We start from the raw sequence: 19,485 nt of genomic DNA on the forward strand, positions 1-19,485 counted from the left end.
CATCACGCTAAAAAATAACCAAAGAGTTTCTATATTTTTCCTATTTAAAACTTGACTCTTCTGTAGTTACATCGTGTACTAAGACAGACAGAAAATTAAAAGTTGTGATTTTCTAGGCAGATTTGTCTAGGAACTATACTCCCATTCTGGCATAATAATCAAGGACTTTGCTAGCGTAACATGGCTGCAGCAGGCGCAATGATATTACGCAGTGCCCGAAAATTGTCTCTTTTGTAACTTTTAATAGCAGGGCCCTACTTTCGGGCACTGCGTAATATCATTAATAAAATATCGGAACTCTTTGTTCATTTTTTTGCCCGATGCTAATGGTCTAATCGGATTCAATGGATTATGCTAAGCTATGCTAAAAAGTGGCACCGCCAGAACCGGAGACCGGCCGAATAAACTCCAAAATGTCACAAATGGAAGCAAGCAAGCATAAAGTAACACATAAAAGTCTGTGCTCAACTTATGCAGTTGGCAATGAAACCTCAAAATTGAAAGATCATGTTACATTTACAGTTTCGGCCGACATAAGAAGATATACAACAGTATATCTTAAGACAGATTTCCCGCCAGCTTTTTGAATGACTATACGTAATAAAGGGAGTGACTTCACTTCCTGCGAGAAACCTGACAAATCTCTGAATCCCATGTAAACTCAGTTTTCTCAAAAACAGTTAAGAGTTGGTGCTTCAGACCCTAAATGAAAACCAGTTGCGAGTCAGTGCTTTTGATCCTGAAGCAAGAGACCCTAAATCAAAACCAGTTGAGAACCAGTGCTTTAGATCCTAAAGTAAAACCAGTTGAGAACCAGTGCTTTAGATCTTATAGCAAAAACCAGTTAAAGAACCACTGAGACCGTAAACTAAAACCAGTTGCTTTAGACTCACTTAAAACAAGTGAATCATGGACTTCCTGGAAAGACATGATGACTGTGCTATAATTAGTCATCTTGGTAATGAGGCCAACTTCAGCACATGTGCCATTATGTCATTTTTTTAGTTCTGTATTTCCATGTTGTTTGTCGAGAGAGAAATAAAGTTTCTTTATTTATTTATTTTTCAAAAAAAAAAAAACATAAATGTGAAAATGCTTTCCTTTGTTGATTTGATCATCTAATCTGAGTGCAAATCGCTAATTCATTCTGACTCTTAGTTAGAATGGTTAATGATTTCAGCCCCGCCCCTTTATTCTCTCAGGCCACACCTCCAGCTCAATGAAGCAGTGCTCTTAAAAGTAGGCCAGTACCACATATGCTAAGCACAGCAGTTAGTAAAGCCCGGCTCTGAAACCAATTAAGAGCGCTGTACAGTCGATGCTGCCACATCCACATCCCACACTGCCAAATCTCCTCACTTCCTCTCTTAAAAAGCTTCTGCTTGAGTCTCAGCTGAGGCACAAATTAGTAAGGTATAGTCAAGCAAATCTGTTCCTAACAGACAAAGAAAAGCAAGACCTCAAAAAGTTTTTGATGTAACCATTTAGATTTTTGTGTCAATTTACTGTCAACATGAAACTTTACAGGAAACAAAATGTTTGCTCTTAAGTTGTGTAAACGCATGTATCACATTTGCCCCCATGGTCGGCTTTACTGCACTCACGATACATTCACGACAAAAGAGTGCTTGTTTTTGTTTACGTTTTTCGTCACGGGTCTCTTAAACGAGTCTGAAGTCAGTTCCTCCTGATGAATCACATACGAGTTACACAGAGGGCTGATTTAAGCGTGAAGAAATGTGCTGAGCTATACTACATGAAAGCCAAAACCAACAAATCACTAAATAGAACCTCCTTCTCCCCTCAGTTGGTACTTTCCGCTTCCCCACAAACACACATTTCGACAGCACGTGTGTATTTCAAGAGCCCAGGTCTGTGCAGTCTGGTTTTGGATCTGATAACGCGATAACATTGGGTCAAACTAGAGATTATCTGACTCTTTTATTCCACTAGAGAGAGGTTTTACCAACTGCCTGATATTTAATGAGATCCAAGTCGAATTGTTGTCTATCTACAGTAGAATATTCATTTAGGATAGCTGTCACTGAGAACACACAACCATATGCAAACCTTAGCAAAAAAAATTTGTGTGCCCCTATGCTATTACTTCCTGTTACTATTTAAGTTTAGAGATAAGAAGAATGCTATCTAGTGGTCGGCATGTAACTCCAAACAAAACAACTGCCATGAATCTTGTATGATTTTATTTTTTAATTACTAATCGATACAATACTGTCAAACAAAAATAACACGGAACTCTTGCTAATATAACCCCTTTATTTATATTTATATAACCCCTGATAGCGATATTTTAATTAGGGGTGCAGTGATATATTGGCCTATAATTGGAATCAGCTGATAATAGCATTTCTCCCACTATCAAACATTAGCCAATTGTTTAAAATGAAGAAAAAAGCCCCAAAATCTTGAATTGAGTAACAATGATAACTGAATTGCAGTTTGTATGCTCTGCACTTCTTGAATTTCATGACATAATAATTTGAGACAAGGAGTAAAAAGCGAAACTGTCTGTATCTATCGGTATTCTAAGTAATCGTATTAGGGCTGTCACGATTATGAAATTTGACTGGCGGTTAATTGTCTGATAAATTGTGGCGAATATGGCGATTAATTGCCTGCTTTAAGGCTTGACGATTATGCCGATTAATTGTCTATTTTATTGCTTTGACATTTAATTCTCATACATTTTTTCTTTGTTTATGAAATAATTTTCACACATTTTTGCACTTTTTGCAAGGTTGACCTGGCAGAAAATATTAATACACATAACACATATTTAAAAGTAATCCGATACTGTTTTGTTTGTACAGGGGCTGCAGCTCCCCCTTGTGTTTTTTAGAGAGATGTGCAATCATTGCGGTGATCTGAAATCATCACGATGAGGTCAAACAATTGCGATGAGAAAATTATTTAATCATTGTGACAGCCCTACTACGGATGCACCGATACCATTTTTTAAATATGCTAAATATATTTTCCAGTAAAAAAAGCTTAAGTGTGCAGATGGTTATTTTGGGAATTATGGACTAGACCATGCCTTTTACGCACATCCCGGGTGCAGAATTGATGCACTTGAAGCATCTTCTCATGGGAATCCTCGCAAAGGAAAGTTCATAACCGTTAAAACACAAAGAGAATGTACTCAACACATAGTAAATTGCATCCATCTAACGGATTACTGAGATAAAATTTTATAAAATCAGATCTTTAAAATAGCCTAAAGTTATTGTGTGTGTGTGTGTGTGTGTATGACGCGTTTCATCCGTCCGCTTCACCACTGCATTAACCCAGTTGCAAGTCCAGAGTTTCTGTGAACTTAAATATCTTTAAATGTGTTTGTTCCTTTACAAGAAGCTATTGAATGTATTAAAAAGAATTTGAATATAGTGCAAAAAACCCTGTATGGTGCTTTTATAATACTTTGTTCTAAAGTTGTTAACAAACTTTGTCAATAACAACCATGGGTAACGCACAGTATCAGAATTGGGTCGTCCTGTTAGTCCAATATCTGATCCAGCAAAAAGGCTGGATCGGAGCCGTTACGATCCAAGATATCGGATCGGTGGATCCCTTATTTTAACTTTACTAAATCATAGTTACAAAATAACTGAATACACATGGCTAGCAAGGACACATTTCCGACAGACTAAGTACATTCGGATAAAGTTTAGGCCCCTCAATCAGGTTCTATTGCAATGTGCTGCATGTTTATGTTTTTTTCTAGCTAACTATTACCTCAAAATATGTAATAATCTAGCATGGGTCTCACACATGCCACAGGGGCACATTGTGCTGCTTGCGTAGACATAAATATGTGTAAAAGAAAACCAGATATTATGAGGTCATGCAGTCATGCGGTAAATATAAATTGCATCAACGTATAGCAAATTGATGTTGAAAAAATGTTTTGTATTGTATGTTAACTTAAATGTAATGTCACCGTCACTGTGTTCACAAGCTTGTTTGTTGACAAAATGACATTTTTTGGTTTACAACATAATTACACATTTCTTACATTTAATTACACGTTGGGTTTGAGAAAGTGTACAGTGCCAGTCGCCGTAAAAGTCATCATTGATTCTTTTAAAGTGCTCCTGGACTTAGGACCCCCAGGAGAACAAATCCAATAAAATGACAGTAAACACTTGTAAGATCTCAGAGCTGAACTGTTTTTTGCGCCAGCTGACCCTAGATTATTACTGTTGCCCTAGGAATCTCCCCATAGGTGTTTCTGAATAAATTTAAACTGACCTATATATCTTGGGGTGATGGTTAAAGATTTGCGCTTGTAACAAAATATTGTAGGTTCAAACTCAGCAAGGGATGATTTAGAAAACATGAACATTGGGGACCGCATCTATCATCTATGTCATAATTTGCTCATCCTCGTGTCTTTCAAAACTTGTAAGACTTTTACTGTTTAAAAAAATCAGCTATTTAACCAAGCAGTCACTGATTTCTATATAATAGTGGAGTACTGTAAAGAAATAAATCTGGTCCGAACAACAAGAGACCAAAATTTCACTTATTATTGTCTGAAAATCTTCCTCTCCTCCACAGCGTGTGACTCTTATTTGCACTTTTGCAAATGTTAACTTGCAGCAACAAGATCGGTCATGTGACTTGCAAAAACATGTTGCATCACTGATCTGCCATGAGGCATCCTTACTTCTTAGATCTTACATCCAAAGCAAAATTTTTAGTTTTCGTTAAACTATCCCTTCAAAATGATCTAAAAACTAGTGTGCTCAAAACACAAGCATTTAAATCTCACAGGGAGGGTGCGCTCAACAGTTGCAGTGTGGAAGAGAGAAGGCAATGTTAAAGCAAAGTTCATCTGTATGGATGATTAGACTGTTGTCTGACAGTAACTGAGGTCATGTTGGGCAAAACAAGTAAAACTGACATCAAAAGTCACATGTACAATGTTCATTTTAATTGACTGTTTTTATGTTACGCGATTGACGTCACTTGGCATCATCCGGGAAACTGCTTAAACAGTTATTAAAAACCTCTAAGCATTGCATTTGAAATGATACAACCCCTTTAAAAGAGTACATAGTGCATAGCCACAGGGTATGACATTAAGAAATAAATGGTAAATTGACTGCATTTATATAGTGCTTTCATAGACCAATGGCCATCCAAAGCGATATTGCCTCACATTCACCCATTCACTCACACATTCATACACCGATGGCAGTGTCAGGCATGCAAGGCGCCATCCAGCTCGTCGGGAGCAGCTGGGGTTAGGTGTCTTGCTCAAGGACACCTCGACACTTGGTCAGGTGGAGCCAGGGATTGAACCACCAACCTTCCAATTTGTAGACAAACTACATAAACCACGAAACCACTGCCATCCGAACAAATAACATTATTCGCGGCAACGTAAGGAATTGTGGGTTATTTGCAGCACCAAAAGATACTTCTCATGCATTCCTGTGAAAAAAGATTGCATTCGAAGGTCGCGTTCAGAGTGTCCTACTTGCTTTACTGAAATTAGACAGCCTTCTGATGTATGCAGCCTTTGAATGTGACCTCCGGAGGACGCAGCTTACCAAAACGAAACACAGCTACTCCTGGCTATTTAAAAGGAGATGGGGCAACCAATACGTCCCGCCCTCATTTTCTGTTTGAGTGACAACTAGAGGTCTTCTTGGGTTCCAACAAGAAATGTACCCAACCCAAAATGAGCCGAACTACTTTTTACACGAACCCGACGTGCATAAATCTTTTTTTAAAGGGACAGTAAGTAGGGTTTAAGTGTTTTATTAATTAAAATCAATGCCTTTTTTTTTAAATATGTCCTCGTTGGTGTCAAATGACCTCTGCCAGTGATCTGACTTTTCTTTGTAAGCTTAGAATTTCTTCTCTTAACTTACATTGAACGGATAAGTCCAAGGAAGCTTAAAGTTTAATGTCGTTCCGCCTTATTGATAAACTATAATAGCAGAGAGGGACAAAAAGCACTAGCCTACCAAAGCGTTTCCACAACGCGTTTTCATTCAGAACACGTGAACTAGCTGAAACGGACAAGGAGATCAGTGATTACATAACAACTACCGTAGTTGCAACACGCATTTGGAAAAGCGAGGCGCTAGAGAGCACTATTCGCTTGAATGCAAAATACAATTTCACCATTAGATGGGGGTAAATCCTACTTATTGTCCCTTTAAAGAAAAACCCTGTCTGCATCCGCACACACCAGAAACCCAGGTGGCCTCGCAAACCATTTGGCCAACTGTTCTATTATTTTCATTTGTTATCTGACACCAAGGTAACACAGTGTGCATTCAGAATTGATTGACAGTTCAACGAAAATTAACCTTCCGCCAGCCACACGATGTTGCAAGCTCTCTTGGAAAACAGATGCGGTGGTTGGTAAAGGACTTGATGCACACATGGAAAATAGTTTGGTCTTCTCGGGTCCATTCGGCAAAAATACATTCATTTAACTTACCCGAGACCACTAATATACCTGTGTCCGAGGCACATGTTAAACTTTTAGACCCAAACCCGCTCGGTAGGACTTGGGTCTCTAGTGACAACTCCATCAATGTATCAAACATTTTAAACTGCTTCAGTTGGCCTTTAAAGAGCTACTCTGAAAAAAGATCTTTAAAATGTCTCTTTTTGTCGGGGTAAACATGAGGTAAATGTATGACAGACTTTCTATTTTAACCTCTCTAAATTCATCTCACCTTTGTGCAGCACGGACATCCGGTCTGGCAAGAGTTGAAGGTGGTGATGTATGAAGGAAAGGTAGAGGTCGCGAGGCCACTGGCCCCGCCTCCGTGTGACGTCGACGGCGCCTCACCAACTGTCACTTGTAGGATCTCCTGGATCTGCGTCAACTCCTGCCTCAGCACCTGCTTCTGATGAAAACTAAAGGCGGGGTGGTTAGAGGCCATGGTGAAGAGGAGCAAAAACTGCTCCCCTGTCTGTCCATCGTTAAGCTGCAGGCCGTAATTATTGATGATGGTGTCAATGTGAGTGAGAGTCCGAAACAAAACTCCCGCCGCCACGCGGTTGTCAGAGCTGAGGAGCGCGAGGGAGACGAGCAACTTGCTCCTTACGACCTCATCCGTGATGTTGGTAAGGTTGGCGAGGTCGGCCGGGTTGTTGGCTTTGATTTCAGCATCCCTCAGGGAGTGGTAGTCTTTTCGGGCCAGGTCCTCCAAACACGAACCGAGGAAGCGCAGCTCGATGGGCACGCACAGGTCCAAAAGGCCACAAAGGAATTCAGCCCTATGTGCCGAACTCAGCACCGAGAACCAGCGGTAAACATCCTCTCTTTGAACAAAACACCTATTCTCAACCATTTTAAACAGTACTCTTTATAAGCCACATAAATGGAGGATATGAAAAAATAATTAATACACCAAAATGTCGGAGTGATGACAAGATCGAGACTTTATAAACTTTCAAACTAACGTTATTTACATACGTAAACATCCATAAACTCCTAAGCAGTGGTCAGCTTGAGCTTCTCAAGAAAACCGCTACAATAACAAACTCTAACTTACTCAAATCCCAACGTTTCCTTCGCGATTTATACACAAACGGTTGCATTATATTATTAAAGCGGTTAGGAGTAAATGGTATAAGGAGAAACTTATTGAAGAAATAAAGTGTGTTTACAGTAAGTTAATCCCAGACGCGCGGCGGCGCAGCCCCTCTGCAAGCCCATGTCTCTTCTTTTTCCGCCAGCCCCCCTCTGCACGATCCCACGTCAGCCAGTTATTAAATAGAGTCCAGATTACAAAACATCAATAAAGACCCCTGTTTTACATCTCACAGTCTCCATTGCGCCGATCTGTCCAGGTCGGCATTGCACCAGCAAAAGGCAACGCTCGTTTCATGTGGAAAACTCCCCATTTGTAACAGTTTGACTGCCAGAATGGACGGCGTATTCTTACGTCGGACGTTAAAGAGTAGCGGGTTTTAATGGTTTCCAAAAGGTGACACTTTATCCAGAGCTCCTATTCGCACACAAAGCGTTACTCGCGAGTGAGTTAATCAGCGGTTTCGTTACCTATCATTATCCTGTCGTGAAGTCGAGGCAAACTGACTGTAGTTCGCTATCCGAACTTCACGTAAACCCCTCCCATGCGCAATTGTTATTGGACGAGCGGTTTGTCAGTAATCATGATCCGGCTCTGATTGGTCAAATTGCCATTCTCATATCTTACAGTCATATTTGATGTGTACAGTATAATACTGTATGATACTGAAGCGTGCGGTACATTTACTTTACAGTAATTGTTTGACCTTTACGCATAAGGTGGAACTAGTTCAAGTTTTATAAAAACGTGTAGTATTGTGGTGGTAGTAACTGTAGGCACGAATATGCCATTTGCTCAAGAAATCTCTGGTTTAGTCATTTCATTACGTCAACTTTCCCGATGATGGCGCCAATCGTCCCAGAGCTCTCAATCAAGGACGGAGCCGTATACATATCCTAACCCAATCTAAAGGGAGGATAGTGTCATATAAACGTTACTATTTTTCTGTCCTAGTTTTTTATATGAAATAGAAAAAAAAGTAGCTGTTGTCTTTATCATTGATTTTCCTCAGTACCACATGCAAGTTGTTTTATTTATTTATTTATTTAAAACAAATGTGCTTTTTAGATTTAACTCACACACAAAAAAATACATTTTCCACTACTTATATATATATATATAATAGCATCTTGTCAATCTTTGAACTCGAAATTGATATTATAAATATAGAAAAACAACAATTATTAGGATCATACACAAATGTGGTAGACTTAACGCTAGTATATTTTAATATAAGTATATAGTAAGAAGCTGGCTTGGCTACTGAACGGTAAATGTTAATAAACGAACACTAGAGGGAGCAATAAGCTCTCACTTTGGAAATGTTTTAAAAATATCTCAAAAGGTTGAGTGGATTTAGGTAAAAAATAAAAAATAAGATTAGCTTATAAGGTTAGCTTTTCCACCAAGTTCAGTTTGTTATAGAAATGCACAAAAGCTAAAAACTTGTTCAAATAGCAAATGTCCATCTATTTACTAATTAACCCCTGTGGTTAAATAGTTAAGAAAAAAAATTGTCTGGAATGTCAATAACAGCATTTATACTTTAAGTTGTGCTGCAGGGTTTCATAAATATCCACAGCCTTTTTGTTTTTTTGCTAACAAGTCTTGAGTGACAGGAAGTGGTGGCCGGTGACTTTTCCGAGGGGCGCGGGTTTGAGGTGTGTGTTCGGGGTGTCGTGTGTGTGGCTCGTCATGTCGAAATACGTGTTCGGTGTGTCATGTGAACCTTTGTGCATCATGCGCCACGTCAAAATACCTGCCCGCTGCACATGCATCGAAAGGGTCCATGATAAAAAAGACGTTCACAGAATACTCGCAAGACACTAACTTAACACTATACTCTGGTTACACGTGAGATTAAGTGAGTATCTGGCAAGCGTGAGAGTCTCTTTTATCATAAACCTCTTCGAAATGTCTGCCGCAGGCATTTATTTTGATATGACGCGTGATACACATGACAGACCGAATACAAATTTTGACATTACGAGCCACACACACGACACTCCGAACACATATTTTGAATTTACGGCGACCCTCGGAAGAGAAGTCACCGGTCGCGTTACTCAGACTTGTTCGCTAAAACAGGCTGTGGAAATTTACAAAACCCGACAGGGGTTGTACATGTTTGACGAGCTTTGCGATGTGCGCCCTCAAAAAAGAAGTCAACAATGGTAACGGCGTGTTTGAAAGAATGGTAAGGCTCCCCGGCCTCAAACAGCTATTATGTGTCTGCATCAAATGCTCCATGGTACAGCAGATAATCGACAGTTACATTTTGGCATTACAATTAATGTTTTACAAATGGCATCTATTATCTCTCCAACAATTCTGTGGAGATAAGCTAATTGAACAGGATAATGCTCAAGTAGTTACATTTTACAAAATGCATTTGTCAGACGCTTTTATCCAAATAAACTTACAGTGCATTCAAAGTATACATTTTATCATTATGTTCCCTGAAATCGAACCCATGATTTTTGCGTTGCTAACGCAATACGCAAATAATTGAGCTTCAGGAGCTCTGTCTCTTTTTCTCCTCCTCTCTCACACACACTCCCACGCTCTGCCTGCCGATCTCATCTCATAAAATCCCCATCCAATGCTAATCAAGCCAACAGCAGGCTAGCAACAAACTGGCCTCATCAGCTAAACCACCAGAAGCAGTGATCTAGCATTGCTTAGTCAAACACAGATATGGTGTAATAAGTCACATACATAAAAGCTAGTTTGAGTGAAATGGTAGGTGACCTGTTTTCCTCAGAAAACCTGGGTGTCTGCTCCCTGCCGAGCTGAAGGAGCACACCAGACCTTGCTGTTTATTTTTACCCAGCTCTTTCAGAGTTGATCCCCTATAATTGAGAGGATAAATATGCGTCTACTTCACAAACAAACTTTTACACACAATAATAATCACAAAACGAACGGTACATCTTTGTTTTTGTTTATGTAAAAAATCTACACCCAGTATTTTGAAGTATTATACCAAACGTCAGCCTAAAGTGCACGGTGACCCTCTTGCATCCTTATGTGTTCTGGAAACATCTATTGAAAAGCTGTTTGAGAAGGAGACAGAGTATACAGAGATCCCCTGAGTGTTGCTAAAGACAGAAATACAGAGTAAGCATTTAAGAACAGCGTGATACTGTTATCTCTGCGATCTGTAGCTGTGTTGTATGTAGTGACCTCAATCACAATACACTCCAACTATGAATCATAGAAGTCACCCATAGTGAATAAGAGTAAAAAATACCCATTGTGGCTCACAAACATCATGGTATCCAATGACGAATAGTCACAATGACTGAGGCAAGGTCACGTTTTTATATCAACTAATGTAATGCATTATCTAAAGCCATATCATTAACCGACAAATGCTCTAATTATTCTATGAGGGCAGAGCAACTGAGATTTAGAGGGAGGGTAGGGGAAGGACTAAGCCGGGCAATTAGGAAAAGCAATCTTTGCTCCCTGAGGTGGAAAGAGATGGAGAGAGAAAAGTGGTGTGTGTTGATACAGTGCATGTCTCTTTAAAAGAACGGTGAGCGAGAGAGAGAGCCAGAGAGCTTGTGAAAGGGGGAGGGGGGTTGGCTGCGTTGGAACAGTCCGCCTCTAATGAGCAGATTTGAGAGACACCAGTGTAAGAGAGAGAGAGAGAGAGACATACAAGCTTATGAAGGAATAAGATGACGACGGAGAAAAGACAATCCGCGACACATGAAAATCATTCCAACAATGTGCTTGTAGTCAAGGAAGACCAGGAGAAGATAAATCTGGAATAATGACTCTGGGTTTTACACTTGAAAGCAAACTGGAGCAGAGGATTTTTACCCAACCCTAAAAGAGAGCAAAGAGGATAGGAGAACGACAAAACGGTGCCCCGATAAGGAATTAATCACATCAGTTTGTTTGCGATTAAGCCGTGCGCTCATCCTGTGCGGGTGAGAGGGTGCGTACATATGCATGCGATAGACTGCATTGCTGCTAGCTGACAGAGACTGAACCTTGCAGAATCCATTTTTCTTATTTTTTCTACACTCTGACTCCCAGCGTGGCATCAGCATGTCGCGTAAATGTGTTACAACAGTGAGCGAGCTCGTGACAGAGCGGATACATTTGTAAATGCTACCTGACTGCTTCATCTGCCGGCCGTCACAGGTTTCTAGGTGGAGCCTGGTGGTCTCAACGTCAGGGAGGGGAAGTAAAGCTGTTCAAAGCCCCAGAGAGGGTGAGCGGGTGTCAGGGTAGGTGTGTGCTGGCACTGGGGGCCTGCGTGGAGGCAGGAACAAGGAGGGGGACGGAGTACCAGAAGCGAAATAATTGTTGCTGCGTTAGTAACGGTACGACAAGGCGCATGGCTGGCGTGGGCCCACTTTCATCGCTGAGAAGCAGCCGCAGGAAAGCAACTCGTGAATAACAAGCTCCACTCCTGAAAGAGGATGGTCTGAGTGGGCTCAAACTGCTCCTGCCTGGTTTGACAGGAGGGGACTACTGCCCTGGAGGGCTCCTCTTTCTTTCTTTTAACTTCATAAATTGTTCATCTGCCGCCATTAGCAGGAGATTTCAGGGGTGTCTTCCTGCCCGAGCTTTATACCAACACCCTGGCCCTATTTCTAAGTCTGAGTTTGTTTGGTTCTTACTTTCTTTTCTTTTCTTTTTGAGGTTTGGAGTATTTGCCAAAACCTATTTCATGCATGTCCACTGGGGGCAGGTTCAACTTTGATGATGGGGGATCATACTGTGGAGGGTGGGAAGAGGGAAAGGCCCACGGCCATGGCATCTGCACGGGACCCAAGGGCCAAGGCGAGTATGCGGGCTCATGGAGTCACGGCTTTGAGGTGGTGGGCGTTTATACCTGGCCCAGCGGGAACACCTATCAGGGGACATGGGCGCAAGGCAAGCGCCACGGCATTGGAGTTGAAAACAAGGGCAAGTGGGTTTATAAAGGCGAATGGACACATGGATTTAAGGGACGTTACGGTGTGCGGGAGAGCACGGGAACCAGCGGCAAGTACGAGGGTACGTGGAACAACGGACTACAGGATGGATATGGAACAGAGACGTACTCCGATGGAGGTAAGACTTTAATGTACTTGTTTGCGTGATGAGATAAAGTTTGTCTTAAGGGTTTACATTGAATACTAACCTTTAAGTGATCCTCAACACACTTAAAATAGGCCAGCCAATACATACTGTTGCAGCAGACTGAAGTAAGAGACTTCTAGAATACCCTGTAATTTCCATTACTTCACCACCCATCACTTTTGACTTGTAGCCTAAGTTTTTTGTCCCATTCCCTTCATCATCTGGACAAGCTATTTCCTCCATTCTCCAGAAGCTGCAGAGATAAATTTGGAGGATCAAATTAAGCCCAGTTAGACATCTACTGTGGTGGGGGGGTAGAGATTAAATAAATGTACAAGTCCTAAAAAAGTACAGGAAACCCCTATTCGAGTTGTATCGAGAGGTTTCAGGCATTTTATGCTGGGGTTAGTGTGAAAGAAGACTATCAAAAAATCATGGCAGATAACATGGCAAACTGATGTAAAGTTTGTGACATGATAAGTGACATAGACTATGACATAGACCAGAACAGACCATTTACCTGAAGAAGCAAAGCTGCCACTGTACCGTAATTTGACATAACGCATATGCAAGGGTCTAATGTCATCTACTCTAGAGAAGAGAGTAAACAGTTTTCAGTCAGTGATCTGTCCAAACTCTTTGGCTGACATGTGTACTGTAAATCACTGTAGATGAAATATGGTGGTTAGGCATTCGCTTGTAGTTGCACTGTTACTAAAAATATAAAAGTATCATAATGTGAACAAATACATTAAGAATTCATGCAAAACCCTCTAAGTGCGTGCATTTTTTTTTTTTTTTTGTAAATGAGCATTTTTTTACCAGACTCTCAGAGTACCCTGTAAAAAGTGAAAAATTGAATATAACGAGATGAGAATTCATATTTGAGAATATCATAGCCACAAAATAACTATGCTTTACATTTGAGGAGCTAAAATGCAAAAGGCGCTAAATCCCACTTGTGTCATTCAATCTGCTTAATCCCGGCCTCAGGCCATTTGGGGCCTGTTTACACGAGAACGCTTGAGGGTGAAAACGTAAAAATATTTTATCGGATGTGCCTTTCGTTTACAGGGTGACAGCGTTTTTGGGGCTAAAAAACACAAAAAAGTGAAACCACCCTCCAGAGTGGAAATCTTAAAAACGATCTACCCTCGCGTTCCCGTCTAAAGGGTAAAACGCAAAAGTCTGCTCACGGTGGCTCTCGTCGCATACGCGTTTACTTCACAGGCATACGCCAGTTCATGAAAATAACAACAAACATGTTGGATTATTTCCATATGTCGGACCTTCTGGTTGCCATAGCAGCTCTGATAAATATACAAGAGTCTTTCCATCAGTTGTACGAAATATTCACAGCTAGTATTTCTGATCAGATAAGGCACATTAATTACCTCCATCAAATTGTTGATGCACCAATTTGTTGGAGGCAAACCAGACGGCTTTGGACGAGACCTGGGAGATGCGCGGACTTTGTAGTGTAGTGTGTCAGTGCTTCACATTGCCACCTAGCTGCCTGGAGTGCATACTACAACAAATATCATACACATTTGCGTCACCATGTGCACACAGATTTCCACCTCAAAATGCTTGTAAACGCAGAATTAAAAGTAATAACGCAATGCCACTTTTGCGTTTTCTTTTCAGATTGTTTCCGTGTAAACGTAGCCTTAAAATGCATTGTAACTTAAAGTGGGAAAATTTAAGTTGAAAAATCTGTTACCAATTTGAAGTAATTCTTTAAAATTAATTCAACTTTTTACAATGTATTTCTAAATGGCCTGAGGCCGGGATTAAGCAGATTGAAGCGGAAGTATTTGATGAACGTATAATATGTGCCGAGAGCATTTGCTTAATATCATTATCTCATTTTTTTACGCAAGTGGCATTTAGCGCCTTTTGCATTTGAGCTCCTCAAATGTAAAGCATAGTTATTGTGTGTTTATAGTGACTTTGAAGTGGCTATGATATTCTCAAAAATTTATTCTTATCTCTTTATAATAGATAATCTAAAGGTAGCTGAATGTATAGACATGAGGAACCAAATTTAATCTAGCATGTAATACCTAATGTGGGTTGCCCTTAAATGTTGTTATAGAGAGAAAGAGAGAGTGTTAAAATCAGCACATGTTTGATCATTTTAAGTTCAGGACAATCTGACTGTAACAAGTTGTGTCGATTCCAATGAATGAGCAATACACTTGTGCCAACCATCCATCTGTTACCTGCATAACCTTTCTTCTCTTTGTTTTATTTTTGCAATCTCCCTGCACTATGAAAGCGTTGCCCATGTGTCTTCATAGCAAGTTGCTGTGGAAACACACACAGACTCTGGCGGCAGGTCAGCTTGTCACTGGAGACTCGATGCTCACCATTCTGATTGGCTGGCTTACTCGCTAATGGTGTTTACTTCGGTGCTAATCTGGGCCACTTAATCACAACCACAGAAAGCGTTTAAAAAAAAACAGATATTGAGAAGAAATAAGACAATAGAGAAGAAGGTTGCTAGGGCCGCAGAAAGCTTATAGTAGCATTATCAGCTCTTACAATGCTGTGTCTGAGTAGACTACAGCTGAGGCACATAAGCATCTGTTCACCTGAATTCCCCCACCACACTGGCAAAGGACGAGTTTTAAGAGGTTTAATTAGTTTTCTTTAGCTTGTATGTATACAGTATTCTTGTATAAGGCACATACACTACCGTTCAAAGGTTAATGGCCCTATCATACACCCGGCACAATGTTTTTTGCTAGTTTTAGCCTGACGCAGTTGTAATTTTCACGTTCATCACCACATTGTGTAAATAGCAAATACATTTGCACGCATTTTTGCGCACGTGGGCATTCTGATCTGAAAACGAGGTGTGTTCAGGTGCGTTGCTATTTTTAAGGCAACTCAAATAGACTACGCCATTGACCAGCTAAAACCTGGTCTAAAGTCTATGGCACAATATTGTTTATTTAAAGAGCATGTTAGTAATATGCGCCTATAAGCGAGACGACAACGCACGTTTGCTTATCACACACATGGATGCGCAGCAGCACACATACATTTTTAAATATGAAAAATTAAAGGATTAAAATGTAAAAGATTATTATTGAGTCTCTTGGACATAAATGAGGACCTATTATGAGAGGTTAGAAGGCGTAAAGAGCTGCTTCACCTGTAGCCTGATAAGTAACTGGGCTGCGTTCTCCGAAACTACCTTAACGCTACGTCGTTCTTAAGTTGTACCTTAAGCTGTACCTTATCGCTAATACGTGTTTTCCGAAACGCTATTAGTAACGTATCACTTCTGTAAATCATACGTTCGTAAGGTTGGTCTGGAGTAGTGTTGGGCGATATGCCCTTTTTTTGAGATCGTCCTATCGTCAGCCTGTGAGATCGGCGATACACGATATTATCGGGGGGCGGGGCAGTAGTTTACTCATTTTTTTTATTTGTTAATTTTTACTCATTATAACAAGTCACTTGATGGGTGGACAAAAAAAACAAGACCGTAACACCGTCATGACCGCAACCTTCTTAAAACTGATGCCATTAAAGCGAGCACGTCATTAAAACCCTATCATGATTACTTAATATAACTGTAAAAACATGCATCTGCGCACGCACACACACGTGCGCGCACATACAAACTATTCAATTCATTTATTTAGTGCTGTTGCAGAAGACTATACACATGTCAAGCAGTGGTGCTCTCATGAGGTGCCTTTTTAAACGCGGAACGCGATCATATTTTAAACACAATCATATATTAAACATGAGGGACGTGTTGCTACAAGTCATTGAAATGCATATCATAAACAGGATTAATACCTGATCTGACTTCGGACAGAGCGCAGCTCTCTGCACGTACGCGAGAGTGAGAGAGAGGCGCTAATATGCAGCGGGTCATATTTTAAAGAAAAAGTAAAGTTTGCATCAGCTCGCATGAAACGCATTAAACTGAACAAATAAGGATTACTGCTTTAGTTTATGTTTAGACTGCGGACAGACGCGAGAGCGCGTGCACGTGAGACAGAGAGAAGCGCAGCTGCTCATGACGCGGCGTGCTGGATTTAGTGGTAGAAGGAGACCAAGACGCGCGCATTAAGTGCAGGTACGTGCAAGAAGGAATTCTCTCTTTACAAGCTCTCCGCGTAAAGTAAAGCCCACAAACCCTCATGTGAGGAAAAGCATGCATTGTGGGTGTTAATATAAAACTATGATGATAATAATAATAATAATAATAATAACCATTCGCAAACTATCGTCTTGACTATCGCCATGAAAGCCTGCCATTGGCGATATGTCTGAAGATCGTCGATACACGATACTATCGTCTATCGGCACAACCCTAGTCTGGAGCGCTCTTAGCTATACCTTATCCCACATGACTCCACTAGGGGCCATCACTTTCATAAAAGCTTACATTGCAGTCTATATAACTAAATATTTGTAAAAAAAAAAACACTCCGTGTTTAATTAGGCAAATATTTTTATATTTAAAGAATAAAACATTCACATAATTAGACATCATTACATTGATGGTTGTTAGATTTTAATTATGTTTTCCAAAGGGACATCAACTGCGAACTATTAAATGCTACAGGATTAAGAAACTATTTAAAAAATATATTTTGGGTGATGGAGTTGGTGAAACTGGCAGCTGTACAGCGAATCCTATGATTTCATTTGTGCATTTCATATCCGTTAAATCTTAGTCTACCGGCAAGTATTTTAGCTGCATAAATAAATCGGGTAAAATAAAAAATATAAAACTAATTAGGATTGTTAATGTTAATTCGACTTTGCATCGAAGTTTTTTAATGTTTTATAACTTTGAGGCAACTGCATGCCATATTCTTTATAAACATTCAAAACAAACTGCGCACTTGCTTATAGGCTCCTAAGGTCAACACAATTTCCACATTAAAACTAATCAAAGCTAAAATCTAAAGTAATCATAATATATATTTATTTATTTTATTATATAATATATATATATATATATATATATATATATATATATATATATATATATATATATATATATATTATATGTTATATTTGAGGTAGACAGACAGGCTCCAGAAATGCGTCCATTAAGCTTTATCCGCATTGTAACGACGCTGCTTGCACATTCATCTGAATTTAGTTGTTTGCAATTTGAAATATTTTTACCAGATATTCCTAATAAATTGAACTTGAACTATTTCTAAAATGTTTATTTAATAAAGAACACCGCTATCTCATAACGCAGCGAAACCTATTACATAAAGTGAATAATTGATTGTCGAGCAATCGATATCAACCTATTCAGAACCTCCACCATGGACAGCACCCGCTAAGGTCGAACTTAAGAAGATTTACCTTAAGCAACATCCAAAGGTATAGTTCGGAGAACACACGTAGGAAAGGTATACCTGTAGTTAAGGTGTACCTTTTGAGTCTTCGTAGCGCGCTAAGAGAGAACGTTATCGGAGAACGCACCCCTGAATGTTTTGCTTTAAACAAATGCAAATTTTGCATCTATTTTGAAATCTATTTTTTAAATGCTACCCCATGTATTTATTGTATATGATGACTTTGTACCTGTGCATATGGTGAGATGAGAAACATTTTAAGTAATGCTTTTCAAAACACTCACGGCACTGTCCGAGTGCTAAAACGTTTTGACGCTCCACACGTTTGTAAATTCTTTATCTCCTGTTTGTTACAAATAAAGTATTTTTAGAGTAAAAACCTTTTCTTGCATATTTGTAAATTATTCTTTGAGATTACAATGATCATGTAGGCTATACATACATTTATAGCAATTAAAAGCCTGCTAATTTTACTACCATGACGACTTTTAAAAAGTACCAAAGATTTTAATACAAAAAATAAAAATTTCAATACAAATAAAAACAACACAATTTTTAACATTAATCTTAAACTGGTGGTCTTCTTCCTCCACTTAGTTTTTCAGTTTACAAATTCTGCCATCTAAATAGGGAATCGGCATGGCTCAAGCGCAACTGGCTTTTAAAGGGGATGGGAGATGAGACTCTCATTGGTTTATTGCATGTTACACCCAAAACACACCCATTACTCATTAGGATAATAGGAACAACCCTTTTAGACTGTGCGCTTAGCGCACAAACCATTTTTTAAACCATAGATTAAATTATAACTCATCAAGTTTGGTTTGTCCCATTTTGACCCAACGCTGGTGTAAAAATAACCAGCATTGTTTAAGATTAAAAGGTATGAATGGAAACATTTCAGTCAGTTGGCCTTATCTTTTGATCAGTAGGGTATGAACACTAAGAAATGCTGAAATATTTTCAACCCAGCGTTGGATGAAAAAGGGATGAACCCAGCTGTTGGGTTACAGTACATTAATCCAGAAAATGTTTTTAAAATTTGACCCATAAATGGGTTAAACAACCCAGCATAGATTCAATTACAATTCAACCGATTTTGTTTATACTTTTTGACCCAACGTTGGGTTAAAAATAAGCCCAATTTTATTGTGTATTAAAAGCAATAATGTACATACATGTATTTGTATATTAATAGATATGAACCTCTACATTATATTTTCTTCCTATATACAGTATAATACAAAATTTCTTCGCTGGCTGTGAATTTATCTTTGCATGATATTTTAATATTGACAGCATATCAATATTTAGTTCAATAACATGACTTGGCATGTTGTACCTGTTAGTCAGACCCATAGGAATTATATGAGAATCTATGAGAATGGCATTTGATAAGAAGATAGTAGATTTTTGCCTTTACTGTCTGATCTGAATTTAGTTTCTGATGTAGCCCCAATGATTAC

At 39.5% G+C, this 19,485-nt stretch overlaps 2 protein-coding genes across 3 annotated transcripts in view; one reads left to right on the plus strand and one right to left on the minus strand.

The window, feature by feature from the left end:
• zcchc14 (zinc finger, CCHC domain containing 14) overlaps positions 1-8,102 on the minus strand; it is a 35,593-nt gene extending 27,491 nt beyond the window's left edge. Inside the window, exon 1 of the mRNA XM_055191805.2 lies at positions 6,723-8,102. Coding sequence (XP_055047780.2) covers positions 6,723-7,343 — 621 coding nt within the window. The 5' untranslated portion in view covers positions 7,344-8,102. The remainder of the gene's footprint in view (positions 1-6,722) is intronic.
• Positions 7,171-19,485, plus strand: part of jph3b (junctophilin 3b) — a 55,429-nt gene continuing 43,114 nt past the window's right edge. Inside the window, exon 1 of one of the 2 annotated variants that reach the window (XM_055191807.2) lies at positions 7,171-7,301. Coding sequence is in view for 1 of the 2 variants with exons in the window: in XM_055191806.2 (XP_055047781.1) it covers positions 12,281-12,662 (382 nt within the window). In the remaining variant the exon portion in view is untranslated. Of the gene's footprint in view, positions 7,302-11,004; positions 12,663-19,485 lie in introns of those variants that run through there. The other variant, XM_055191806.2, reaches the window with a different exon arrangement.

The sequence above is a fragment of the Misgurnus anguillicaudatus genome, chromosome 6 (genome assembly GCF_027580225.2).
Source record: "Misgurnus anguillicaudatus chromosome 6, ASM2758022v2, whole genome shotgun sequence".
Classification (NCBI taxonomy): Eukaryota; Metazoa; Chordata; class Actinopteri; order Cypriniformes; family Cobitidae; genus Misgurnus; species Misgurnus anguillicaudatus.